This window comes from Poecile atricapillus, chromosome W (assembly GCF_030490865.1).
Source record: "Poecile atricapillus isolate bPoeAtr1 chromosome W, bPoeAtr1.hap1, whole genome shotgun sequence".
NCBI classification, from domain to species: Eukaryota; Metazoa; Chordata; class Aves; order Passeriformes; family Paridae; genus Poecile; species Poecile atricapillus.
In genome coordinates this window covers 19,693,728-19,721,673 of record NC_081288.1, presented here as the reverse complement: position 1 = coordinate 19,721,673, position 27,946 = coordinate 19,693,728, and the positions used below count along the sequence as shown (strand labels likewise).

The window sequence follows — 27,946 nt, the reverse complement described above, 5'->3', positions numbered from 1 at the left end:
TGCTTTGGTCTTGCACTTTCGCTCTTTTTTTCGTTGAAGATTATGTTTGGCTTGTGATGTTGTTGACTGTTGCCCATTCTGGAAAGGTGTTCAGCTGGAAGAGCCTAATTCCCCACGTGTTGATGGCCACCATGACAACAGCCAGACCAATTAGATTTACACCCAGGCCAGCTTTCACCTGCAAAAGCAAAATGCATCAGAACAACTTGATCAAAAACAGTTAACATAGGAAAAAAAAAAAAAAAAGCAAAAAAAAAGCAGTAGGATCTATACTGACTCATACAGTGTGATAATTTATGTATAGTGATTTCTAGAACAAAAGAAAAAAAGCATAAATGAGAGAATATGTGTCAGGGTATATGTTGGAGTATTCAGGAATGATAGTTAGAGACTGATGCAGTTCATTCACTGCTCAGTTTGCCACTTGGAGTTCTCAATTGGATAATCAGAATGGGGAATTAAACCACACACACTTGACTTACTGTGGAGCTATGTGATAAATCTAATTTCTTATGCTCTCTTGTGCTTGTCTTAATAGGTCAGTGCAAAGGATTGCATACTCCTAAAGCTCTTTAGACCATTACATTCATTAAAAAATACAGCTAAGAAATGTGTGCATCCTACAGCAGATCTGTGATTGTTCTTAACCTGACAGCCCTATTGTGTAAAAGCAGTGCAGACATCACTAATTAATAGTAGCAGCAATATAATAATTATTATTGCACCAATGCAATTATTATTATTAATTATTATTGGCTGCTGGATGTGGTGTTGAAGTTGCATGAAGCACAGGAGGATGTACCCAGTGCCAAGACTCACCATGTCTTTGATCTGGCAGTGCCCATAACTGAAGACAATGGCATTTGGAGGGTTCCCCACAGGCAGCATTACCGCAAATGAGATGCACATGGTGACAGGAATCAGAGTGTATAAAGGGTTGATAAGCAGGGTTTCTGACTGGAAGAACAGAGGGACAGAAGTGTTTCACCTAATCCATAAAAGTCACAGGTGACAATTAGTATGAAAGGACCCGCTCTGCTGTGAATCGCACCTGCCAAATTTCTAAACTTAGGCGTGGAAGTATTTTTTGGTTGGTTGGGGTTTTTTAAGAACAGTGATATAATTTTCAGGCTCCAGGGATCTCTCTTGAGACATTTCACCATGAGGGAGGGTGGAGTTTGCTACTATAGTAGGATACCTTCACTCTTTCTACCACTTGTTCTCTGTGTCATTCTGTATTGTGTCTTCTGGACTTTAACACTGACTGCTGCTTCAGTCCTCATCCACAAGAACTCACAACAGGTTAACACAAAGAACTGGCTTCTTCCAGTTGTTGAATATGTTGTGAGACCATTATGTGATGTCCTCCAGAACAGTGCTTAAGAGAACCAGCTGTTCATGATCCAAACTTGCATGGTGAGAAGGCAGAGATGATGGAATATTCTTTACAGTGGGCTAAAGAATGCAGTTTTCAGTGGTGATAAAATTTTCGATTTTAATTTACATCACTTTGGCCCAGTTTTATATGAGAGGGAGAAGGAAGGATAAGCAAGGCCACAATTATTTTGGGGAGGGAAGTGTCTGCAGGTTACTTTTGCAATCTAAAAAGAGAGTCTCCCTTAAGATGGCATTTCATGCTACAAGTAGATCGCTGCTCTGAATATTTTTTCAGGAGAATCCCTTTCTGCATGGAGCAGAGGCAAATCTGAATTCCTAAGTCACAGAAACACAATTACATATTTTGATCTGACCACATCTTAATATTTACTCAGAACTGTTCCTATAATATGCTTTAGGACAATCCCATAAAATAGTTATAATGGGAAAGATGATTTATGACCTCCATTCTTGGTAAGAAAATTTTCACATTACGTAACAAAAAAAAAGGAAATTTTTCTGTAACTGCTATTCCAACATAAAATTAAATTACTATCTCTTTCTTCTACCTTTGTCAACAGCATCCTGATTTTTTTCTGCCCCTTACAAACATCTCTGCTTTCCATGGTGGAAGACAGTATGCTTACCAGATCAACCCCTTGAACACTTCTAATTCTGAAATAAAATTCAGGATTCACAAGTAGGGAGCAGGTGACTACTACATAATGAACACCTTTAAAATAACACTGCCAAAAGCATCTCAAGCTTTATGTGAAATTCACCTAACTTGTTGATTCCATAGTCACCTTTTCTGTACCTGGCATATGAATTCCTAAGTGCACTTTGCCTGAGAGGTATTATAAATTCCTTGATGCTCAGATACACTTTTGGCTGCCCAATTATATTATTCTTCCTAGTTCCAAGACTACAGAACAGTAGCTTGGGAACTGAGGCTGGGTGAACGTGGTGAGGCATGTGAACAGAGTGCCAAGACCCTCACATCCTGAAAAATTCCCACAAGCCTGTGAGGAAACAACAGACTAAAAATGTCACTATTTTAACTCACCATGCTGCATAAAATAGGTAGAAAGATGGTGATGGTTGCTGGATTACTAACAAATTCTGTTACTATGGACACCAAGATGCAAGCCAGCAGAGTTACAGCCCAGTAGGGAAGGCTGCTCAGGGAGAGCATTTGACGTCCAATCCATGTAGAGAGGCCGGAGGTCTGGGGAAAGGACAGAAGCACAAGAATTACTAAATGCTTGGTATGTTTGTAAAACAGATTCTTCTTTCTGTGCCAGTTTGCATTAGAGAATCCCACCAGAAAATAATGTTTAGGTCTATGCTTTCTGCATTTCCTTTTGCTCAGTAAACTAGATTTCACTGCAGTGTTTAATAAATAGCAAGGAAGACATATATTGAGTGCAGGGAGTGCACCCTACTACATTATGTACAAATTGTAAGTATCCACAAAGTAAATCCAAACTGAGGAGCATACAAAGGAATAAAAGAGCAGGTTGATAATATGTTTAGGAAGGAGGATAAAAAACCCCCAAAACTACACCAGTACCTTGCATCCAGCTGCTAAGGCATAACCTCCTCCAACCAACACTACGATCTCCCAGGGCATGGTCTTCTGAAAGTCCTTCCAGGTAATGATGGGCTCCAGTGTGTTAATGTCTGTTGACTTTTCACCATCTCCTATATCAAATAAAGTGTGTGACCGGTATTGTACAGCCCTTTCCGCAAAGATCTTCACATTTTTTCACAAGAACATAAATGACTTAATGTGCATGGAACTACCTGAGAGAGAGGCAAAGAGGCAGTGCATAGCTTGTTTCTCTGGATAGCCTGGCCTCAGAAAATGCAGTGTATTCATTCCAAACACCCTGACTTTCCCTTGGCTGCTCTGTTGATGTAAATAGTTGTAAACCCCTGTGTTTTCATGTTACAGCTTTTGGAGGGACTGTGAGCTGTGTTGTGATATGCATGTGCATGTATCTGTAGACCACAGAGATGGTGTTATGATGGGATTATATTATCAAAGAAAGGGCTATGAAGCAGGCCATGATGCTTGATGAAGTGCATTTAGGCCCCTAGATTTTATCTGAGGACATTTGGTTTTTTTAGTGCCTGAGTGTTTTCTTGAAGGAGGAGTTAGAGAGTTTCATATTTTCCTAAAACCTGTACAATATATGATAGTATAAAAATATATGTTTATATAAATTTATAATCTCTGCACAAGACTGTGCAGAAAATTCTAGTTTCATACAGCGCTGCTGAAAGACTGGCACAGCCAACCAATCAAACCACTGAGTGCTACCCAAACAAATGTGAAATAATCTCATTATCAAGAAGTCTGTGAGAGAAGCAGTTCACAAAATTGGAACATTGTTTGACACTTTATGATCTCTTTTTTGTTTATCTTAAGATATTACAGTGATTTCCACTGTATAAATGATGACTAATTTTTTTACTTGGGTTTATCTTGAGCTGATTTTGCAATATAGTTTTTTAATATGGAACTCCATCTAAACCTTTCCTAAAGCTTAGTCCTTGGTCCTAAAGTCTAATAACTCTGCTAGCACAGAAGAGGTGGCAGTCTCAAATTCAAGACCTGTTTGTCATCCTCTGAATGAGACAATATAAATTAAGGCAAAGAAAAAGGAGATTTGATGCAGGAAGGGCTGGAATCAGAGGAGAAACTGAATCTTGACTTACCAACATAAAACTATCTTCTGGGAACATTTTACAGAGCAAAAAAAAAGAAAAATAATTGAAAAATAATTGGAAAATGTACCAGCTCTCTTTCTTACTGCATTCTCCTCACCTTTTCTCCTTTTTCCAAAACATGGCTTTTTTGCTGGAATCAGGAAAAGGAGAAACCCAAGAAATACAGAAACAGTGGCATCGGTCCGGTAACCTTTCCTAGGAAAGAAACAGCAGGATATTTTTTCATAAAAACAACATTTACAGAAACATTTCCAAAGCAGGTACATAGCTCCAAGCACATTTCTGCAGGTACAGTTGTATTCCCACATCTGCAGTCATACTAACAGCCCGCTAGAAAAGTATGCCTGCATATCAAGGGTACAAATTGGATTTTTTCCCCATTTATTAACTGAGTCTGGTAGCCAGCTTCAATCACAGCTCAATAATTTTTAACATTCTGGTTGAAAAAAAAATAGTCCCTTTTGGTTTACAAATCTATTAACTTGGAGGTACAGAAAAGTAGTGTGTTTACTGTGGTGGTAAGAAAAGTAAACACATTCTGGGGAAATGCCAAGCCCAACTGATCCTTTAGAATTGAACTGTAGATTGATTTTAAATTAAATGTTTAAAACTCTTTCTGTAAAAGTATTTTGAGGAGTGCCAAACTCTAGTGATCATCAGAAAATCACATTATTAGAAATCATTTTTCTGTCAAAATTGGAATAAAAATTAATTTTATACAGTAGCAATATAAAGAAAACTTACATTCTGATCACTTATACTTTGATGTGCAAAGTGTGTTAAAATAAGCTTTAATGTAATTTGTTTCAATATTATTTAAAATAAAAGAGAAATTATTTGCTTCAGTCATCATTCTCAGCAATATTTAATTGAGTGGACATTTGCTTGATAAAAGACTTTTTGTCAAAAGTTTTAATTTCAATTATACTTGCAACATATTCTAGTGAAAACTTCTTTCTGAATGCACTAAAATACTTTAAGCTCAAAATCTGACCCTCCTATTCTTGTACATTTGAAATGGTTTAATTTACTTTCTCTACTTAATTCACTTTGAATACTGAGAAAGAATGGAATTTTTCATCATACAAACAAATATTATTTAAGCAAAAAAAATTCCTAATTTCTGAATAAAGACTCCATTTCCCACTGCTTCATTAAATGTGGCTGATGATGTCTTAGGGGAAAAAAAAAAAAATATATATATATATATATATAGTAGGAAGTCATAAGAAGCAAAGTTGTATTCCTGTGCAGTTGTTTAGGGGATTTTACTCACTTCTCAAAAAAAGATGACCATCCTGGTACAAAGCCAGGCTCACGAGTGAACCAAAGCAAGGTCATCAGGATGAAGAAGAATCCAGTCACCATCTCGGGATAGCTAGAAATGAAAAACAAGGAAAGCTAGGAAGTAATTCCAAGGTCAGTATGAAGAGCAAGTTCCAGAAGAAGTAAGAAAGTAGAAACTGGCTTCAAAAAAGGATAAAAACCATGTGAAAAATAGCAAGGAAGATTAGTTTGAATTAAAGAATTCTAGATTTGGCTCCCAGCTTGAAACCATCTAAATCCAGTAAGAAACAGGCTAAAAATAGCCATCTGTATTTGCAATACAATCATTCATGAGCAAGACATGAAGGAAAATATTTTTAAATTCTTGTTTTGTATTTGCATTATTATCTGATTAAATGTGTTAACAAGGTGAAGTTCATATTAGCATTCCACTGTAAACATAGTCTTGCATTTTTTAGAAGTTTAGAAAACCTAAGTGCAAATGACAATGTAAATTAGCACAGATGGTGCACACAAGGTGACTTGAGGATACTTGAGGTGGCTTAAGGATTTTTAATTTAGCACAGATTTAAATTAAGAAAGATTTCATATTTAGGCACAGCCTGAACAACAGTCTAGTTTCAGAGTTTATCATATTCAGGCAGTTGATCTGTCAATATTTCCATTAAAACAGCACAAAGCTGTTTTGTGAAGGAGGAATTCTGTGCCATATCAGCCCTTTTGAAAATGAAAATCTTGCCAAATAATCTTTTCAAGAGACATTTCTTGCCATTGTGCATAAATATTATAGGCAACTGGGAAGGCTGGACAACTCATGGCATAGGAAAAAGCCTTTGCTGAACTTCTATCCACTAAAATAAGTACATGCCTGAATTAGGAGAAGGAATCCTTTAGTGTTCAAAGAAAAACCTTGACTCAGATAACCTTTGAACCCTGTAATAAACTCAAATCCTCCCTTTTTTTCCCCATTTTCCTCAGAAATAAATGAGTCACATGTTAGCTTAGGCATGCTTGTAACAAAGTCTTTGATTTTCGTTCATTTTTGCATTTAGTTCTATTTCTATCCTGGAAGGGAGGAAAATGAGCTGGGAGCTTTAGAATAAACTACATGAGCCCAAGGCAATATGGAGAGCAATAGGAGAGAATGGTTTGGCCTAGAGAGGCAAATTCCCAAGGAAGGCAGGTCTGGTTTACCTAACATTTCCCAGTTTCTTGTATTCCTCTTGAATTCTTCTCTCTGACATTTCTTCCCGTTTGGTCTTCTTCTTCTTGCTCACAGAACAAGTCTCTTTAAAACTGAGATAGCACAATAAAATTAGTCAAGGGCATAAAGAGGGGGAGAAAAAGTAGTTAAAAAAAAAAAACCCAGCAGTGAGGTAGATTGAAAATTCTGGTATCAGGGTCTATTGGGAGATATGTGCCTGGGGCAAGGCCTGATGGCAATGGGAAAGGAAATTACTGCGTGTGATATTTAATTAATCTGGTTTCAAGTTCTTTTAAGATTCTGTTGTAAACATAGTTGGAAGGTCCCCAGGGTGCTCTGACTAGTACTGATTGGTATCACTGAGCCATCTTGAGCCATGGCTGGGCTCCCTCTGCGTAGGCTTCCTCAGAGAGCTGCCAGAAACCTCCAAAAGACATGGCTAGTGTCTCTCATCACATGGAAAGATTGTGACAGAGGTCAGCTATCAATAGAAATTTTTCATGGGCTAACTATGCTTTCCAGTTGGATCAGGGTTATCCAACATATTTGGGGCCTGCTCTGGCTTTTGAGACCATATTTGCCTTGAATATTCAGGATTCATAATGACAGAAAGCTGTGCTTGGGATCGTGTTAGCTGCCACAACCTGTCTGCTTATGCTTGTACTGTCACAATAACTGCTGTTTCTAAATCAGGCACAGCCAGAAAAGCACCACAGAGGTCAGGGGAGTCAGCCTGGTGTTTTGTCCAGGTGAAAAATGCCTGTTCTTCTGCCAGGGACATGAAAACACAAGCATATTCCCTAGCTGGATATATTGATCCTCCTATACATTTGTATGGATGTTAAGTGAATTCCTTAGTTTATTCAGTTTGCCTTCATTCTATAAGAAGTCATGGACGTTCTTAATTGAAATTAAGATGCTTTCAAGCTCACTTTAACCCTCTCATTCTCTTCTTTCCAGAAGTGTTATTTTACTGTGCTTTGAGCCACAGATCTCTCTTTTTCACTCCAGCTGTACCCTCTGTCACACAGAGGTGTAACAGGATCTAAGCCAGTTTAAAAGAGGCAGCAGCAGTGACTGAGGTACCATGGCAGCACAACTTTTATAGTCCTTTTAGCTGATAATGGGTGCTTTTATGGTTCCTGCTATTTTAATATGTCACTTGGTACCTCACTAGGCACCCAAGCACTGGCCAAAACACGGACTGCAATCTCCCTCAATGTATCTGCTTAAGGCCAGACTTGCAAAGGAATTTTCATTGTTTGAGATCCAGATGGGTCCTGTCTGGTCAACGAAAAGTCTTAACCAGGGTTTTAATTTCCCATGGGCAAATGGGAATATGTAATGCATTTATTTAGCTCATGTAGCACTGCCCTTCATCTAATTTTAAATTTCCTTGCAAATCTTGCTGTTAGATTTTGGTAAACTCTACCAGCAGGGAGAGACGAGGCTGGAAGAGCATTGCAAGCTGGAGGAGAAGAGCTAGATATGGTTTATAAAGGACAGTTCTGTACAACTTCTACCCTTAGCTCTTCTTTGCTGGCAAAGATCCCTTGATGCATCCATTCTCTTTCACCCTTGACCTGGTCAAGGGCCTTAAAGTCTGAAATGCTGCTCAGCTGAGCCAAGTAAGAACAGATTGATGGCACAGGGCTTCTTAGGAAAATAACATTACGGGAATTCATTAAACATTTATGCACAAGCATTAGGCAGCTGTTTCAACATGTTCTAAGTGTTTCCAGGCTCAGGAGGATGTGAAGGCAGAGTATTGAAGCCCAGCTCCCAGCATAATATGTTCTTTAATGAAGTGCAGTGAATAGAAGTCAGAGATTAAGGAGCCTTGGAATCAACTAGTGCTTCTCAAAAAGTCAATAATGCTGCAGTCTCTGGTATTATTTAGAACAACATTAATCAGCATGGAGTCTTGGATGCAATGTGGAGTCTCAATTTTATTTTTTTTAAACAAAATTAATTGAGGGTCATGTTAGGACTTGTTTCTTTTCAAGATTAAAAGAAAAAAATGTAGAGGGAATTTATATCAGCCTTTTCATTTGGAATTACAAGACTCAGAGACTGACTGAGAGGGGTGTGGAGCCATTCACCTCTAAATTACTTCTTCAAACCTAGTCAAGGTCAGAAGCAAACAGAACTCATTATCAATTTATTCATTGACCTGGGTGAAACAGTGATGTCAGCTCAATTTACTTTTAAGAGTAAACTAAATCAAATTAATGGCCAATTTAATTCTGAGTAAATGTGTCTGCATCACAATTTAATTCAGATTAACTAATCCATTCTAAATGCACACATTTAGGCAGTGTTCATTAACTTTGTAAAGACAATATGTGCTAAACATATGAACTAGAAGACTGAAACTTTTTCTTATTTTGGAGCTTAGGGACTTACTGGTATTAAAGGTATTTGTCTCTTAGGCTGTGAGTCCTTTCCACTTTAAAGAGAAATATATATGGAGTCTACCTTTAATTTTAACTGGGTTTATGTTAATTTCATTGAGATGGAGGCAGATCTGAAAAGTAACTTTTTCACTTGCAGCTATGTTTCTATTTATCTTTTAAACTGTGCTTTTTCAAAAGGACTTATAACAAGATTTTTGGTCCACAAGGGAATCCTCATTGTCATAAGAATGAAAAAACCCCAAACCAATTGAATGTTTAGTGCAGATTTCTAGCAGCAATACCCGGGCACTTCAATCTCAAGCAGCAATACTCTACACTTTTGTCTGTGCAGAAGGTAATGTAAAGGGTAGCTAAGCAGTGAGATTTCCTCTGGCAATTGTTCTGGCAAGAAAAAGGAAATTGTGCCTTAAATTCTGTCATTTGCCAGTCAAAACTTCATTATGAGACAGGTTTGAGAGGAGCTGTGGGTGCCCTGCTTTTGTAATCTGTATATCTTGAACAACTTCGACTCACTTGCAGCCCAAGAATAGCCAGTGCAGCCAGAACCAAGTCAGCACCAACATGATGAGGGAGATGGGGAAACTGAACAGGAACCAAGTTCCAAAATTCACCACTTCAGCTTTTGGGTACTGACTGTAAATTAAAAAGAGGTTGCATGAGAGGTTAGAACAGTAAAGGGACAGGGGCTTCCAGTAGTCATAGCTGCACACACACCTATAGGCATACATATCTGACATGGGGTGAGAGAAAAATTCCATCAGTTTGCATTTGCAGCTGCTGCATTACCTATGGAGACTGAAACCAACACACAGTATAGCTCTCCAAACCTTTAACACCAAATAGTCTGGATTGTCTGGCCAGCTTCAAAAACACTTGGAAATACCTGAAGTGAAACTCCATCCCTACCTGTGGTTTATATTAAAGCTTCTTTTAGGGTTGTCAGACTTCAGAATGATTTCACCCCAGAACCTCTTTCTATGTCTTCTCATGGGGCACACAAATATTGACTGAATTCTGCTGTGCTCTGACAAAGATGTTGGATGTGTACATTTGATGCAATTATCATAAAAGCAAAATATTGGAAAATTCTATAAAATCCAAATCCTTGGATTGAGCATGACTTCTGAACTTAGTCTTCTTTGCTACCACCATTTAAGAGAGAAAAATGAGAGATATCAAGGCAGTATTGGCAGCAGTAGATGGTCAGAATCAGATCTGAGCTTGGATGTGTTTCTGTGCATGAGAAGTACCACCAGTCTTCTGACAGAAAAACATTCATGTTTCTGACATTGAACCATTCATGTCTTTGAGAGCCCTGGGTCTATCATAAAGGAAGTACTTGGGTGATCAGGGAGCTGCTTCTCATCTTCTCTGGAGCAAATGTGTAAGGCCACATATCTAAGTTGGTTTGGTTTTGTGTTTGTTTTCTTTCAATGCATGTTGAGCAGCTGTTCTTATGACATTTCTTCTTCTGTGAGTACCTCTTTGTCCTCTTTGCTCTTTCTTCATAGCTTTCTTCATACCTCACACTTTTCCAGAGTGCCTGCTGCCTTCATGATAATCAGTATGTCAAATCAAAAGAAGTTGATGTTACCTCAATGTTACCACATGCTAAGGAGTTTGTACTTTGCATGAAAGACATGGATATGGATTAACTTTCAAACGTTAACCATTGGTAATAACATTAGAGTAGAATTTTCCTTCGGAGAAAGTGTTCTTACCAGGGCTCCTTGAGGCAGGAAATGACCCACAAGGATGATAATGACTGTCATGGGGTGGCTTTACCTTTAAGGTGGTTTTGAGAGCTAAGGAAGTTGAAACTGCTGGTGGCTGATGGGAGTCTTTTCTCCTGACCAATTATCGGTCATTTCTAAGAATTGACAGCAGTTTTGACCATTAAGAAGTGAAATCAACCTGTGAACCTCCTTAAGATGTAAAGTCAGAGCACTCTTGTTCTCTTTGGTTTCCAGCTTCTGACAAGGTAACAAGGCTCTGTCAAGACAAGGACAAGGCTGCAGAAGTGGGGGGTGGGGGGGAGAAGCAGAGCTGACCGGCCTGGCTTAGTTTTCAGTCTCTGCTGCTGGACTGAAACCTGACACCATGAACTCTTGCAGCTTTTCTAAGGCTTTAATTCTTTTACTACCTGGATAAAATGTACAGATTACTCCTTTTTCTCAGAAAGACAGAGAGAGAGAGACAATCAACATGAGGAAGACATCATAAAACCACCAAAAACAGTGAGGAAAAGAGTTAAGTTTTAAATCGGGGAGAGAGAATAAGGAGATGCTTTATAAGCTGAAATACTTTTCTGTTAAAGCTATGGAGATAGACAATAGTAGTTTAAAAAGACTCCTTTAATTCATGACAGAGTATATAGGGAGGAATGGAGTGTTCAAAGTGTGGATTTTGAGCAAAAGAGAGAGTAATTGTGATACAGTGAGGTGCTGGAACAGAGTTGAGCAAAGATTTGAAGCCTTGAGGGCAATGAGAAGACTGTTTCCAGAGGAACTCACAGAGGCAGATGAAGAAGACTCTTGCCTTTGACTAACTCATCCTTAAAATAACATCCCTAGACTCATGGCCCATACACACCTCAGAGTGATGTGAAATGGGCGGAGTGAACTCTGATGACAGGATTTCTGGGTAGCTGGCATCAGGGAAATAGAAAACTATAACAAAAATGGTTTTCTTGTGAGAAACTCCATAGATTAGCAGAAGGAGACTTCTGTTTCTCTACAAAGACTGATGAAAAGACTGTAGCAGGAATTGAGGCTGTTTTAACCACGAAAGTTCTAAGGTTTTTCTGTCTCTATGTTGTCACATGTACAAAGGAATGGTCAAGTAGTGGGGGATAAAAGAGTATTCTGGAAGTTTATTCTGGTGTTTTTTTATTCTTGTAGTTTTGTTAATAAACTTTCTTTATTCCTTTTAAGTTTTAAGCCTGTTTTGCTCTTGTTCTAATCCATATTTCACAGCAAGAAATAAGTAATTTTTTAGTTACTGCTTTAAAACCACGACAATGACTCACCCACCATTCTCACCAAACCCCAGTGTCTCTTACTTGTTGAAGTGCTCGAGGAATATGAGGCTGGTGGAGGTGCCTATGATGGTGCTGAGCCCCCCGATGGTGGCTGCGTAGGAGATGCTCAGTGAGAGGCATTTGCAGACCATGTGGTCGTGCCTGGTCTGATATCGGTACTTGCTGCTCAGGCTGAGATCCGAGGGCTCAGGGGGCAGGACCAGGATCTGAGCCTGTGAGGGGACACATTCACAAGGAAAGCAGGTGATCAGAACTGCAGCCCAGCTTGCTCTAATGCCAGAGTCATAGGGGGCCCAGAGAAGCAACAGGTTTGTGTAAGAGGCCAGGTTTTTCTTCTCAGGGATTAACTGGGATCAGTCCTGGGAACCTGCCCCAGGGCCTGAAATTGCCTGGTCCGTGACAAAAATGTAAAACAAGCAGTAATCGGACTTCTGGCTAAGGTTTGGGCCAGCTCCAGGTCTGACTGGAATATCAGTGGGACACCAAAAGCCTTTGAGGGCTGCAGGGACGGGATGCCAGCACTGAGCAGAAAGAATCCATAATCCTTGAGGCTTAGGAGCTGCCACCACACAAAGGCTTGGTGAACTTTTCGCACTTAAACTGGCTCAGGGCCTCTAATTAGGGATGGAGAGCTGGGGACCTCAAAATGGTGTGGAAAAGGCTGAGTGGTGGGAATACAGAAGGAAAAAATGCCAGAAAATTTTGCTCCAAAAGCAGCTTTCTTATCAGTGACAGGAAACTGTCTATGTTGGTAGATCAAATCCTTGTACTGGGAAAAATGGTACAGTAATTCAAGGCACTTCTCATGCACCCTGTAATTTAAGAATGAGGAAAACAGCAGCAAGTGGTTCAGAAAGGCTTGTTACATTTACTAATTTGTATTTTGACTTGTTTTTGAACTGTGAAGGCAAATTCATGTGTTGATTTTAGCCTATACTTTTGTGGACATAAACTTCTGCCATTAGGATACTACAGAATTGTCATCCAAACAGCAATTTCATCCTGGATCCACTCAAGAGAAGTAGAAATAACAGACTGAATTGATTAAATGGAGGATTTTGAGCCTGGGTATTTTGGAAGACAAGGAAGTGACTATTAAGAGTACCTTACAAAGTGGCTGAACAGATTAATGGTCTGTGCCTACTGCTTTTTTCATTCTGTGTAGGGTTTTGTGTGCCAGGGGTTGTTATTTTTGAGTTGGGCTATTGTCCAAGGAGGATTTGCAGAAACAAAGTGGCTATTACAGTCAAATAATAAAGGAAACTCGTGATCATGTTACTGGATGGAAAATTAAATGAATTGTCCCAGGCATTGGGGGAGGGTCTTCTGAACATACCTGTGGTGGGTGCATCTAAATGGAAGCAAGAACTGGCAAAGGGCCAAACTGTGGCTGTGGTGAGACCATGGAGAATGATTTCTTTCAAGGAACAAATCTGAAACAGTGGGAAGCAGGTGATATTCCCATCTGTCTTTTGCCTCATCCCCAGGTCTAATGTTTCCTTACCTGAGGGAGGTGCTGCCCATTGCTCGTGGAATTCATTGTTCCAATAGGGTTGGCTATCATGTGCACACCGTTCATACTCTGCAAGAAGGAAAATGCCTTTGGATTAGCCTTTATTGTGTTCCTAGGGACACTTGGAATAGAATTTGTGATGCTTTGTAAAGGTAGTGGGTGGCAGGCTTTGGGGCCAAAAAGGAAAAAGAAAAAAAGTTTCCAAAACTATAAAAAAATCCAACCCACTAAAACTCAGCTGTTAGTTTTACTCTGGGGATAGAAAAAAGGCTTAAACCCTCTGCTCTTTTTTTTTAAAGTCAGGTTATAATGATATTATGTCTTTTTCCTCCGTCATGTAGGAGACTCTACCAGGTCCCTTGAGCCTGTGAGTTTGTGATATGTGCAGGCTGCTGAAACCATATGGAATTGTTAGTTTGCTGACTGGATCTCAGGGTCTGCAGCAAGGAGTACAACAGACTTAGATTGTTTTGTATTTATGCTGCTGCTGTTATGGAGCTAATGTTCCCCTATTGATTTGTGCAAGCAGGCTGACAGGTTAAATACAAAGCAGAACATTCTGCAATACCTCCTTTAGCACCACACATTTGAAATAAAGGGACCAGCAGTTTTTTTCAGAGCTGTGTGCATTTTGTTCTGCTCGTTCCTGCATTAGAAGATGGTGTAGCACAGAAGATACCACTTATGACAATACCTTTGAGTGCATCAAGGAGCTGAAGTCAGTAGTAGCACTAAAAACAAAGAAAGGGAAATATACTTTAAAAATGCCTGTTCACCCAGCTCCTGCAAGAGGAACATGTCATGGGTAGGAGGGACAACATCTGCAGGAGAGCTAGTGTGTGCTGAAATGCTGAACACCACTCATTACAACCTCTTATGTGAGCTCTTGGCCAAACAATAAGGGTCATTATTATGTTTCACAGTTCAGTCTCTAGCTGTGTAAGCACTGAGTTCCTCCTCCAAGCAAGAAAAAATTTGTTTCTTGGTAGTATTTACCCCATTCTAGGAGAGGACTCTCTGTGGAGTGAATCACCAGGCAATCCAGCACCGCTGCTGCCTGTTTGAGTCAAGTTCTTCCTTTGCCACCTTTTCCAGTGTTGTTTCTGAGTACCTACTTGTACCACATTAAAGCCTTCCCTAAAACCTGCCCTGTGTGGCATGTGGATCATGCAAACAATCCACTGAGCTCCTTTCCAGAAGATGTGCTACTTTTCCTGCCAAATTCAAATCTCTTTTTCAAGTAATCCTATTTTAATAATAGTTCTGTACGGAATATCCCACCCATGCTCTTCAATAGGGTTTAAAGAGATTAAATGGCACAATGCCAATCTGAATATTTGATTCTATATTGCATAGAAAATGTGGCTGGGATAAAAAGAGATAACAATAAATATTGGAGAACCCAAATAATTTTAATTAAAATTTAAAGTAAAAAAAAATGTTTCTCTTTTATTTTGAATAGTTATGAACAATACAGAAGGAGTTCAAAAAGGGACTGTGCAGTTTTGTTCTCACACTTCACAAGATGCTCCTCAAAATTGGCCTATAATAAATTTTTAGGACATTAACTTTGCATGCTGTCTTGTGTATCTTGAACTGATAGCTAATTAGATAATTTGACAAAGAAATTTTCTTGTTTGATCCTTTCCCCTTACTAGATTCTATCCCAAATAGAAACTACTAGTGTTTCAAACTTATGAAGAAATCTGTCTATATTTAAAGAAAACTTTTACAAATTTTTTACGGGATGAGAGGTGGTTTTTTTGTGGGTTCTTCCTCCCCCCACGTCCCCTTGCCCTCCATTCTCATCTGTCTCTGAAATGCAGGCAGCTCAGACTTTCTTCAGGAACACTCTGTAAGTGTTGTCCCTCTGGATATGTCCTGTGGGCAGTCCATGCTGTGCTTGGATCCTGTTCATCACTGTTCCTTTAGGGGAACAGAAATAAAAATCCGTGGACAGCACTTTTTTACACAGCACAAACCCAGACCTCAAAAGAGCTCTCAAACCCCCAGGAATATTTTCCTTCTCCCTAGAATATCCATAGTGTTAAAAAATAAATACTGTGAAGTTTTAGTGAGATCCAGACCATCGCATTAATCCCATTTATCATGTAAGCCTTCCTTGTCAGTCACATGTGAAACATTCACTTGTAAGGTCTTGCTTGCCCTTCCTGGCTCTACTCCTGGGTTCATCTCATTGCAACCTGTGTAGGGCTCAAATGTCCAGTCCTGGTGTACAGGGCTCATTCTTACTCCTCATTGATGAAGATAAGCTCCAGCGAAGGCTGGCCGTGCTTTTCGCTGAGACCTGCAACAGAGGAACAGAGAGCAGCCCTTGGGGTGAGAGCTGAACTGGGCCCCTGGGTCCCACCACTGGACCTGGAGGAGCTGCTGCAAACAGAAGCTGGTCCAAATAGTCTCAGGTGCATTCTTGATGTGGCATTTTATTGTTTTGTAGTGTACTGATCATGTGCATCTGGCAATTAAAAGGCAATGATGCCTACATGTAAGAGACAAGGTTGGATTAAATAATTTTCAGCCTGGAAACTGTAAAGTGAGAGAAAAAAAAGGGATTCTTTTCTTCCTAAACCTTTTCCATCTGGGAAGGAATGAACAAAATGAACGTTAGAGCTCTTACCAATTTTTTATTATGGGATTGTCAAGACAAAACTTCTGAGCTTCTTCTAAATTTCCTGGACTTTATTACCAAAAGTTTCCTTCTAACTACCCTGTAAAATCCTACGACCAAGAGTTTATGACACACAGATACAGCAGACACCCTAATTCAATATAAATATTTTCCAAAGTTCTATTCTTCCATCACTCCTAAAACTTCCTTTTATTTTTTGAAAGGAATATCACAAAAAAGAAAGAGTGCATATCAGTGTTTTTGGCAGTATAAGTCAGACAGATCAGACCTTGATAGAATTGGAACAATATCAACAAGTCTGGTCAATGATAAAAAAATGAGAAAAGATTGGCCAATACTGACAAATACCTATTGGCTTGTTTTCTTCGGCAATGGTGCTGCCTGCAGTCGTGATGACTTCGCACTCCTCCTCAGCATTCACCAGCTCCTGGAGCACTGCCTCCACGATTGGCATCACCATGGCTGTGGTGGAGGTGTTGGAAAGCCACATGGAGAGCACCGTGGTGCAGCACATAAAGCAGAGGAGCAGCCTGGAGCGCAGAGCAGGGAGACACGGGGAGCCGGAGGTGGCAAAAAAAGGAGGGGGAAACCTGTAAGCTTTCAAACTCTGAAAGGAAAGATGGGTGTGAAAAATGCCCCAAACCAAGGCAGCTTTTGCCCATGGATGGGAAGATCAGAATGGTTTCAAGCTGCTGCTCTCAGCCTCAGACTACCCCAAAGCCAAAGGTTCACTCACATGCCTGGCTTGGCTCCAGCCATCATCACCATGCGCAGGGCAATTCGCTTGTGGAGATTCCACTTTTCCACAGAAGCTGCCACACAAATCACACCCATGAGGAGCAAAGTTGTGTTCTTGAAATATTCAGCAGCCACCTGCATTAAGGGCCAGGGGGAAGCAGTCAGTTAAGGAAGCACACAGAAAGCATGCTGAATGAGAAGAAATATAGCATTGTGCATTTTTGCACTCCCTGGAGTAGGAAGAACAGGGAGCTGGAGAAAATGAAGAATACATAAATCAAAATATTGTCTTTAATCTCTTTCTTGTTGTGTTCACAAATAAGGCTCTCTCCCCTATTGTTTATAGTCTTTCCAGTTTCGAAGAGATCAAGAGAAATGTTATATCTGCAAGCAGGATGCTCAGTGCCTGCAGTAAGTCAGTCATACTCAACTAGGCTCAGATGGAAACAAGCACAGACAAAACTGCACTGAGGGCAGCTTATTCATGTGCTTCATCTGCTTTTTCATTCTGGAGGTATTGTTGTCTATCTTGCCTATATTTATTCTTGTCTTGTTCAGCTTTTGGGCAAAGTGTGGCATCCCTAGAGACTACAGCATCAGAAAAAAAGTCCTTTGGGACTTGGTCTTTGAAGGCAATAAAAAATGGTTGGTATATTTCTGCAGTGATCCACAAATCCTGAGCCAAAACTTGTCACTTTGGAAATCCATTTCAATTTTATCAGGAAAAGAGGCAAAAATTTCAAGAAAAATAACTTTAATTTAAAGACAATGAGAAAAACCATCACTGGCTCAGTAAAGTATTCAGAGACCACCTCCATACCAAGAATTGTGGATGTGGGTCTTGCTAAAATATGAGAAGATATTCTGTGAAGCAACTTCAAAAATGACAAATTAGGCAAACCATAAAATTCTTGCACAAACATACACACATACTTCTGTAAAAACAAACAAAATGGGAGAAAGTAAAGCTTGCAAACGGATGCTTGGGATCTAGCAAAAATTTTCATATCATTTTGATGCAATCTTCCCTATGCTGTTTCTGGAAAATTGTTCAAAAACATAATTTCTTCAGTTTAAAACTAGTTCTCTAATCAAATGTAGGTGCCAGTGTTTTAAAACAAGTAAGACCAGAGGAAGCAATAATTTTTCTATTGTCCTTTCTATTTCTTCTCCATGAAGTGCAAGAATGACAATAATGTTATTTTGTGAAATCTGCAACAAGTTATATATTTAATGACATTTATTTAATAAATCCCTGTGGTGGCTAAATAGACTTGGGCATCATAATTGTGTGCCAGAACTTTTAAATATCATCTTTTTGGCTTTCTTGCACTGATTTTTTTCTCATTAACTTTATTTTCCTGCTACCTTTTCAAAAAATAATGAGGTGAATGGAGGAAATTCATCAATCCAGTAGCATGAAGAATCTGTTGGTTTTTTTTCTCCTTTATTCCTTTCATAGCCACTTTGGAGAAATAAGGGAATGCTAATAGTGTTATTAATATCAACATAAATATATATGACACACTGGCTCAAGTTCTTAAACCCCTGTGAGTAATTTGCAGCTTAAACAGTAGTAATTATCTAGCAAGGATCACTCCAGAACAGCAGATTGGAAATACTGCAGCATCTTCATATTTGTTTATTTTTGAATGCAGGGATTTATTTCAGTTTCTAAAGCCAATAATACATTCTTTGCAGTAGTCTGTCTGACTGTCACTTTATTTGCTATTGCATTGAATTTCTCCCAGGGTGACATTAAATTTCCTTCTCCAATGTGCTGCCAAATTTTTAATGAAAATGCCCAACTACTTTGCCTTTATATTAGGAAGAAAAGATTGTGAAAATACTGAATTCTGTTGGTATGAAAATGTTTCTCATTTTATTACAAAACTTGGGGGAATAAGCAGTCATAAAACTTGCAGTTCATGCTTGTCTCTGTCCATTTATAGGCATTCCCAGTTCAAGATTGTGGGAGAAATCCAACAATTTTATGGTTTCTATATATTCCTCTGTATTCTTATCTGTACTACTTGTCCTTAAATCAAATGTGCTGTCCCCTCATCCCCCAAAAAGAGATGGAAAAAAGCAGGGGAAAAAAAGCTGTAGGGAAAATAAAAAAGAAAATTAATCTTGGCATATAATGAAAGAAATTAGCATTCAAAAAAACCTCAAGTAAGCAAATTCAGGACTGGATGATCATAGAGACCTTTTTGTACAGCAGCTCCTTTGCCTGAGAACTCCTGGCTGCAGTGCAGCAGTAGATTACAGCTTTGATAAAGGACTAGACATTCACCTGGATATCAAAATTATCTAGTCTTTAGCAATAAATGGTAATTGGTTTTAGCATATGTAGCCTCTTGCCTTATATGACATCCATAATAAATAAAATTGGAAGGAAACTTTTCAGAGTATCCTAGAGCTGCTGTTTACACGGATTTCAGAAGGGCAAAGGTGGGATCCTTTGGTGCAATAGGTTTTGGCAATGGTTGGTGGTGCAGTAGTGGAAAGGATGGACATCTCTCCTGGCTAATATTGCCTATTTATATCCTGTATCTATCTTCAGCTGAAGAAGGAGCTGGTGGGACCCAGTTACACCTTACAAGATGTACACTTCTGCCTCCCATACCTCGGAGTCTTGCTGCTGCACTAAGATCAGCCTCGTTCAAATGATTAGCAGAGAGTAAGAACATTAAATGATACAAACACACAATGGTCTGACCTCGCTGGACTTCATGACCCCAAAGAGAGGGAACAGGAAAGCAGGAACCAAGGCTGCTGCCCCGAGAGGCACTGCTTCAGAGACCCAGTACACAGCTGTCACCATGAGCACGTAGGCACACGAGGCTTCCTGCAGGGACAGAGCACAGAGCATCAGTGGTGCTGCCCCACCACGTGCTGTGGGGAGCCCTGTGAACTCACCCACAGCGTTCTTCAGAGTGTGGTGCCTGGGTTTAAAAAAACCAAAAAGGATGGCCTTGGGACCTCCAAAGGTGCAGCTGTTTGGGTGTGAAATCTTGCATACCATCTGGTAGTGGATGTAAAGGACATCCAAAGGACAAAGGACAGTGTCAGAAGATGACCCTAATGAACATTTCAGACATAATCCAGGGCAAACCATTGGGATAAGCCTATTTATCAGCAAAATAATGGCTTCCAGTGCATTTGCAAATTTGTTTGATTTCCCTAATCCAATATTTATCAAGCATACAATCATGGCTCCTCAGATTAGACCTGTTGACCTGTTATCTCTGCATATTTTTCTCTCCAGTCCTGGACAAAGAGAAGAACTGCTAGTTCTCAGGACCAGATTACAGCATTCATATCTGCCATAAAACTGTCCTGTAGTTATTTTGGGAAATGCTCTGTAAACTTGAGTTGTTTGTTTGTTTGTTTGTTTGAACAGTGTGCAAACACTTTTTTAGCTGGTTTTATTTTCTCAGGTCATTTCTACAAACCTTTGGAAGACCATAGGCCTTCAGGGTTGGAGACAATGGGTGGATGGAGTTAATCAAACAAATTTGCTGCTGTCCAAGGTTCTGGTAGAAAAAGGCATGAGAGTATCATGGTAAGCAGTCATGGGGAGCTGGGATATGATAGAGAAAAGTGCTATCTGATGAATATTCTTACAGGAAAACACAGCTAGTGTATGGAAGTCTTCTGGTCCATTCCTAAGATAATGTCTTTATTTATGCCCCTCATTGGAGTTCTCCTGATGCTATACTTAGAAACCTGGGGATATCTGCTGATAATAATTACAGAAACTATCATCAAGAAAAGGTTTTACCTTTTTTTTTCTTTCTCAAATTTAAAGCCAAGTCCTGTATTGGCCTTAACTTGCTGTTCTATGGCAGTTAGTAGGTCTGCACTGATTGACTTCAGCTATAAATTTATTTGTTCTTCATTATGCACCAGATGTTCCATATGAGCTCATTGAGCCAAATGGAGTCTTAGCTCACAAATGGCTATTGTTTAGAAAATTAATTGTTCACAAATGCTATTTGAGTCTCTTAAAATATAATTTTATACATTATACATCCATCCTGGCTGGATGACTTCTAAATCAAGCAGCTTTCAAGAGGTCACACAAGCAATTCTCACAGATCCATGTGCAAATGGAAGAGCATGTTTTAAATTCCATTGTTTTCAATCAGTTTTGTGAACAAAGTGGCAAAGCCTAGTTAAATTATACAGGAATGTGGGTTCAATAAAATGAATCAATAGCTTGTATTTAAATTCATCTTTATATTTGTCATTTTTACATTACCTCTAATAAAGAGCCACAATCAGCTGTTCATCTTTTTTTCTGAAGTACAGATTACAGTAATACCAGGCAGAACACAGTCCAGAGAGGAAGGTAAGACAGATTGATATGTACTATTTCTTTTACCTGTGTAAGAATTGTAACCAAAGTTGCTCAGAAGCTTGGATTTAAATTAGCTGTCAGGTCTTTCTCTGACTCCTATTTCAGAAAAGTGCAACATTAAACTGTTATAATTCAACAAATTAGGTTTAGGTCATGTCAAGTTTATATGGGATATTAGGAAAAATTTCTTCACTGGTAGGGTGGTCAGGGTTTGGAATAGATTGCCCAGAGAGGTGGTGGATCCACCACCCCTGGAAGCTTCCAAAGGACATGTGGATGTGGCCCTTGGGAATATGGTTCAGTGGTGAACATGGAGGTGATGAGTTAGCAGTTGGACTTGATGATCTTAGAAGTCTTTCCCAACTTTTCCAAATGATTCTATGACTCTCTGATTCTATTAAGCAGGGACACCAATTTAACTGAAAGAAATTTATAAGAAAACCTAACTTCCTTTGAGCAGAAAAATGCCAATCACTTCAGAGGTTGAAAAGAGTATCTGAAAGGCTGCTGGAGAAATTTAGCTCTGGATTAGCCAGCTTGCTGCTCAGTCACCTTAAACTACATTATGCCTCAAGTTAATATTCCACAGAGAGCAGAGCATAGGGCCTTTTTTGTGGTCTCGTGACTCTGACACATTTTTCATTTTTAACTCATCAGCTTCTGCTAATGTTTGCATGGTCTCTGTATCAGATTCAGCAGTTGTCTGAGGAGAAAAAGAACTTCTAATGAAAGAAGAATCAATAATTTTTATTTTAGAGCAGTCCAGATGTATGTTTTGCCAAAATTAATAAGGTAAATTTCAGCCTAAGCTGAATCCAGACCATTTTCTCACTCCAAAAATGTACTTCTCTTTAATTTCTTTGGGGGATTGTTGTTATATTTTATTACTCTGTGTGTGTCAATAAAGTAGGCTGGAAGTGAAAATGGAATAAGACAAAGGGAATTTTCATCTCTACTAAAACCTAACTGGGATGGCAACTAAGTTGTTGTATTTCCTATAACACTAGGTTTTAATAATTTTACCAAAAAAACTCCAGATAAACTGCAATTTTAAATGGTACAAAACTGTAAGCAAGTACTGGGAAAGCCAAGCTTGCTAATCTCCACTAAAAACTTAATCGGCTTGTCTGGCAACTTCATTTTTTTTCTCAGTTTATTTCCAAGAGAAACCATATTAATCTCTTCTATTTAATTAACTGAGTTTATATATTTAATTAATGGTTACCAGAGCTACTGAGTATTACACTGAAGCAGTGCCAGTGTAATTTTAACTGTTTCACCCTCCTCACTTGTTCTACAGCTGAAAATTTCTGTTAAACCCACCTCAGAGCTTGAAACAGGGAATAGGAAAACATGGGATGGTCGGAGGGACTTTAATCTAAGTATCTGTCTTCAGCCAGTCCCTTAGGTGAAAGAAAAGAGGAGCTGGAAGGAAGCCATGGCTAAAAACTCCACTCCAAAGGTCATGCATTTACTTCTGTAATTAAGATATCCAATGATCTCGGAACTGTGAAAAGGAAGAATAAAGTCTAAGTTGGAAATTTGCCCACTTATTTGCCCCTTGCATATCTTTCATGCAGACATGTGGTTAAGCTCTGCAAAGAGGTATTCCAGCCTCTGGAATAACATCTTTGATTTTATGGGATCATGCTAAAGTTCCATCCTTCAGCTGGTGTAAATAAAACCAAAGGGGAATGAAAATATGTCAACTGTGGCTCTTCAGAGAATATTCTGTGCTTTAGGGTCCATTCTGCAGGTTTGGCATATCAAGATGCCAACATCTCCTGGTACTGCAGGTCTCACAACTCTGCCAACAGGTGACTTTCAGGAGTCATCCAAATGTCTGGGTGCAGTGACCACAGGAACAGTGGTCACAGAAAGCCTGTCCCCAAGTGACTGAAATCATGTGGCATGCCTTATATAAGGCATCTCTGGTGGCTTTATGACCAAAAAAAAAAAAAAAAAGTAGATAAATATTACAAAAAAGAAGCAAAAATGCTCCCATGTTACTGTAAACAATGAAGGAAATAAGGACAGAATGAAAAAGACACTCAGTTTGTAAACCACTCCCTTTTTTTGACCTGAAAGGCATTTATATATGTCCAAACTTGTGGGTTTTGAAGGGGAAAGAGAATTCAAGCAAATTTTCTCAAATTTATTTTTCACCCAACCACTTATTTTCACAAAATATTATAAAAGAAGCTGTGGACTTTATTCGCATTAGCAGCATCTACAAACAATCCTGAGCTCTTGTGCTCCCTTTGATCTCTCTTGCCACTACATATAATGCTCCTTTGACATTTCCAGAGATATGCTGGTATCATCAAAGAAACTGCAAACTGTTTCCCTGCAGAAATGCAAATATAAATGACCTGGTAATTTCAATCTCTATAATAATGACAAAAAAACTAATATAACTGTAAAAATACAAGCATCTGAGCAGGCATCTAATTTAATCTTCATATTCAAAAAATAATCAGAGTCAATGAGTTGTAACAAAGTAAAATCTGCACAAAAGCACTTGAAGCTGAGTTTATTTGGTGTAGATGTTTTCTTAATAGCACTATAAATATTTGTCCAGCTCTTGGTCAGATTGTCAGCTGTACCTTACTCTCTGTGGTCACTCAGATATGTACAAAATGCAAGTAAACTGGATGGATTTTCACATCACTTTGCAGTAAAGCAGCACCACCAGGTGCAGAGTAACAGTGCAGAGGAGCTTGTACTGTGCAATAGCAATTCTTGCAGCAATCCTGTCAGTGAACTCCTGCTTCAGCAACCTTAAGGTGCTTTACAACCCCCTTGGCTGAGCATGCCAGGGAGCATCTCTTTTCATGTCACCCTTCCAGTGACATCAGGGGAGATTAAACCCTTCTGTAAAAAAAGCCTCTGTGAAAGGGTGACCCTTTCTGCTCCCTGAAGAGCACAATTGTCTGTTATTCATTCCCTCTCTTGAGATAAAAGAGATGAAAAACTATTGTAAGAGAACAGCTAAAATACGTTGAAGCTCAAAGCAGGAAAACTCAAAGTGCAACATACAGTTCAGTGGTGCAGGAACATTTCCTTTCTACAAATCCTGGTTTATTTTCCAAACAAAATGTTACTGTTTTGGTTTTGAAATCAGCTGTGCAATTTCTAATCCTTTGCATTTCTGTTGGATAAAGTGCTAGTATTCATGAATCCTCTGATACTTTAAGGAAAAATTAATCTTTAGCAGGGTAGAGGATGGAATGGATATTGCTGCACCTTTTGGACAGATTTATGTCTAGGTCGATGGGGAAGGACAAGCTGCAGATTTTTAATACATTGCAGATTTTGCTAAGTTAAATATCACCACCTCTGTAAGGTAGTAGAACATTGCTATTTTATGGGTTACAACTGTAGAGATGTGCAAAGAAAGGACTCTACCACATGGTCAAGGTATTTGGTATCTCCAAAGCAGTGTCAGGAACACAGCTGCATTCCCTCCTTCCTTGGAGTGTCTGTGTTAGGCACAGGATATTCCCTCCTTTGCACTGCTGTGTATGTCTCTGGGGCAGCATTACGAGCCACTGGCAGAGCTGCAATGTTCCAGCAGAGGTGCCTACACCTGCTCTGGAGCAGCCAATGCCTTGTCACCGAGTCCTTGGTCCTGCCTCACCTGAGTCTCTGTCTTTATAAACCCACTCTAAATTGAAAGTCCCCCCATGCACACTTACTGCTAAAAACCTCAAGACTCTACAAGCATCCCTTTTAAAGACCTCTCCTTAAGGAAAATATCACGGATGTGTTTGTTCTGCTTCCCCTTCTGCACAGATATTATTTTAGAAAGAGATCCAACATTTCTGCTTTAAAGCAGTGCTTTTCTAGCTTCACCTGGCTCTTCAGCTCTGCATGTGACACAACTCAAGGTAGCTCTAAGCTCTTAGTGATGATTTCTCAGGGACCCTCACAGTCCTTCAAATTTGAGCCTTTGATTTTTCTAAGACCAGTGCTTCTTGATGTCTTTGGTTTTTTTTGCACACTGTGAACTTAATCAGCAGGACTACCTGCTGCACTCAGAGGCTTTGTTAAAAAGAAAATGAAAATGTACTTACACTGCTGGGGTATATGAGTGGCAGAGGAAGCAGCAGAAGTGGAATGAGAACAACAAGCAAGAGATTTCTGGATCGGAGAATCTCCTTCATCACTGCCATACTCCTTATGGTGGCTTTCTTCTTCTTCTCTGGTTCTTCAGGTATTCCAATTTTCACACCACGATTTCCTTCACCTGTGCCTGGATTTCCCCCAGAGGTCCCTCACAACCTCATCTCTTATCCCCACAGTCACTGAAAATACCTTTCTTAGTTTATTTATTCTTCTATCTGTTGTTTTGAAAAGGTTTTTTGATTAAAAAGACATTCAGTTTATGTAGGGCTCACCAGCACATCCAAATTATTACCACACCATAACATGCAGAGGTTTGCAAGCTGGAGCATAGTGATTTTTTGACAAATTTTCTTTTTAATTCAGACTCACAGTTGTAGATGTGTTGTATCCTTATTCCCATGTTTTATAAAGATTTTTTCTTCCATCATCTAGTGGTGTTATTTTCGTTTCCATAAACCAGGCGAGATATGTTTTGAGCTGCTGCTTTTCCTCCTGTTTGATATTCTGAAAGTCTCAAATACAGTTTCCTTTCTGCTGGAAAATTACCAAACCAGACAATTTATTTTTCAATGCATTGAAGTAAATTTTCAGGTAGTTCTTCTTTAAAGAAAAGACCAAATCCCTCCTCCATTTGCAGCTCCTTGGGATTTTATTTCTTTGCTTTTATTTTGTATCTACCTTTACCCTACTTTTGCCCTGAGCTTGGAATTCACAGGGCAGTAATTCCAACATGGATTATACTTGATCTCAAGATAAAAATTTGTTAAAAAGCTTCAGGGAACTCTAATTCACCAATGAGGACTGCAGAAGGTAGAAGTTGCTCCACCCATTGTCCCAAACCCAGTCAGAACATTTGAGAAAATAACAGCCTTCTGACATTCCCACAAATATATAAAAAGACCTTTTTTAGGTGGCTGAACAGCTTGTTATTGTTTCAAGGTCCCAGTACTGCTGATAAATAAATAATCATTGTTTTCTGAACAGTATCTTTTGTCTTCATGTTTCTCCCATCACGACCCTTGAATGTTACTAATTCATAAGGCATGGGCTGATCTCTGTACTGACTCGTGTGCCCTGAATAACCATAGGGTTCAAAATGAAATTGAGAATTTTTAGACTTTCTACTCTTGTCTTCTAGGGGAAAAAACATTTCTCCAACTTTTCTGTTATTAATGCTTTTTGTGGGGTGGAAAGCACTGGAGATTTAGGACTGAACCCACTGGCTGGTTACATGCACGATGTGTAGACAGACAAAGGTACATTTGCCTTGTATCTCATGGGAAGAACATATCTAGGATTTTCCATGCCCCCAAAACTTTCTTGCCTGTCCTCTGCCCACCCTCTTCTAGTCAGTGACAAACTGGGCTCCCCAGACTGGACTGCGATGTCTCCATGACCCTGGGTCCTGGAAACCTGGAAGATGCAGAGGAGTTTGATGTGCAGGGTGAATTCTTCCTGAAATTAATAATTGTATCTCAGACTTCTATACCTCAAAACTTTCATCAAACAACAGAATCTTGAGACCTTTCAGGTAAATTTAACAACTAGCTCTGGAAGAAAAGCTATAGTTAATGTGAAGATTTTGGGTTGGCCTGTACAGTTCAGGATCTCTTTTCAATTTTTTCAGAGAAATTAAGTAAATAATAATAATAAAAATTCTTAAATATTCAATTATATTTTTTAAATGGAAAATTACAATCTTATTTCATATTTTTATGATCCATAAGGTCAAAGGGTGGATAAAATATACCATTTAAGGGTAATGGTTTTCTAACCTGTGAGATAAGAACTACCCCTAAAGAAGATTCAGTCCGAAATGATAAGATGAAAACTGAGAGAGGGAGAAGGCAATCTGCACCTGCATCTTAAACAAGACTGAGTGAGGAAAATGCCCTGAGCCCAAAGAACTTCCTTGAAGGCAGTGCTCCTTTCCACCTGAACTCTGGAAAAAGGAGGCACTCTCATTTCTATTTATTTTCTCCTTCAGAGGGAAGGGCTGCTCCCTCTTCTCTCCTGTACCATTGCTCCCACAAAGAGTTTCACAGTCTGAGATAAGCAGTTACTCAAGCTGAAGTTGCAAAATAGTAAATCTTCTGCTGAAATCAATACAATGCAAAGGCAAGGATTTTTATATAGAATGTTTTTATTATTACATTGAGAGTCTCTGTTAAATTAACCTGGGTAGTCCAAGCACTTTCCCAAGGAATAAATCTTTTTCTTACATTACACACAGTAAAAGAAAGAGGGAAACAATATCATAAAACCTTTATTCTCTGTTAAGGAGATAAATGTTTCAGTTGCCAATTTGTAAGTAGGGTAAGGTACGTATACCATCGGGAATTATAAGATATTAAAAATTGTAATTCTTTTTTATGAAACATTTTATGATTAGTAAACTCTGCTGGACAGTCCTGTTTTGGGGTGAGGAGCATGGCTGGGAGGTATTTCTCTGATTGGTGACTGCTAGCAATTAATATTTGCTCTATTTTG

At 39.1% G+C, this 27,946-nt stretch overlaps 1 protein-coding gene across 1 annotated transcript; it reads right to left on the bottom strand.

Annotated features, from left to right (window-relative positions):
* Nucleotides 1-40: 40 nt before the first annotated feature.
* Nucleotides 41-25,518, bottom strand: LOC131591896 (solute carrier family 13 member 4-like). The gene is made up of 16 exons (XM_058863007.1): nucleotides 25,405-25,518; nucleotides 19,685-19,813; nucleotides 16,961-17,097; nucleotides 16,573-16,754; nucleotides 15,828-15,882; nucleotides 14,269-14,305; nucleotides 13,566-13,643; nucleotides 12,083-12,273; nucleotides 9,535-9,654; nucleotides 6,595-6,696; nucleotides 5,390-5,491; nucleotides 4,211-4,308; nucleotides 2,951-3,081; nucleotides 2,444-2,605; nucleotides 820-957; nucleotides 41-178 (listed from the first exon to the last, which is right to left on the bottom strand). Exons 1-16 carry the CDS (start codon nucleotides 25,501-25,503, stop codon nucleotides 41-43), a joined length of 1,899 nt encoding a protein of 632 aa, XP_058718990.1. The 5' UTR covers nucleotides 25,504-25,518.
* Nucleotides 25,519-27,946: the final 2,428 nt, after the last annotated feature.

What these genes read in the sequence shown, in the direction of transcription:
- LOC131591896 (XM_058863007.1), bottom strand. Translation starts at nt 25,503, where the DNA reads ATGGCAGTGATGAAGGAGATTCTCCGATCCAGAAATCTCTTGCTTGTT. An exon ending in GCTGGAGCCAAGCCAGGCAT is followed by an intron (nt 16,755 to 16,960) that starts GTGAGTGAACCT and finishes TCTGCGCTCCAG; the next exon opens with GCTGCTCCTCTGCTTTATGT. An exon ending in CGAAGAAAACAAGCCAATAG is followed by an intron (nt 15,883 to 16,572) that starts GTATTTGTCAGT and finishes CCTCTGTTGCAG; the next exon opens with GTCTCAGCGAAAAGCACGGC.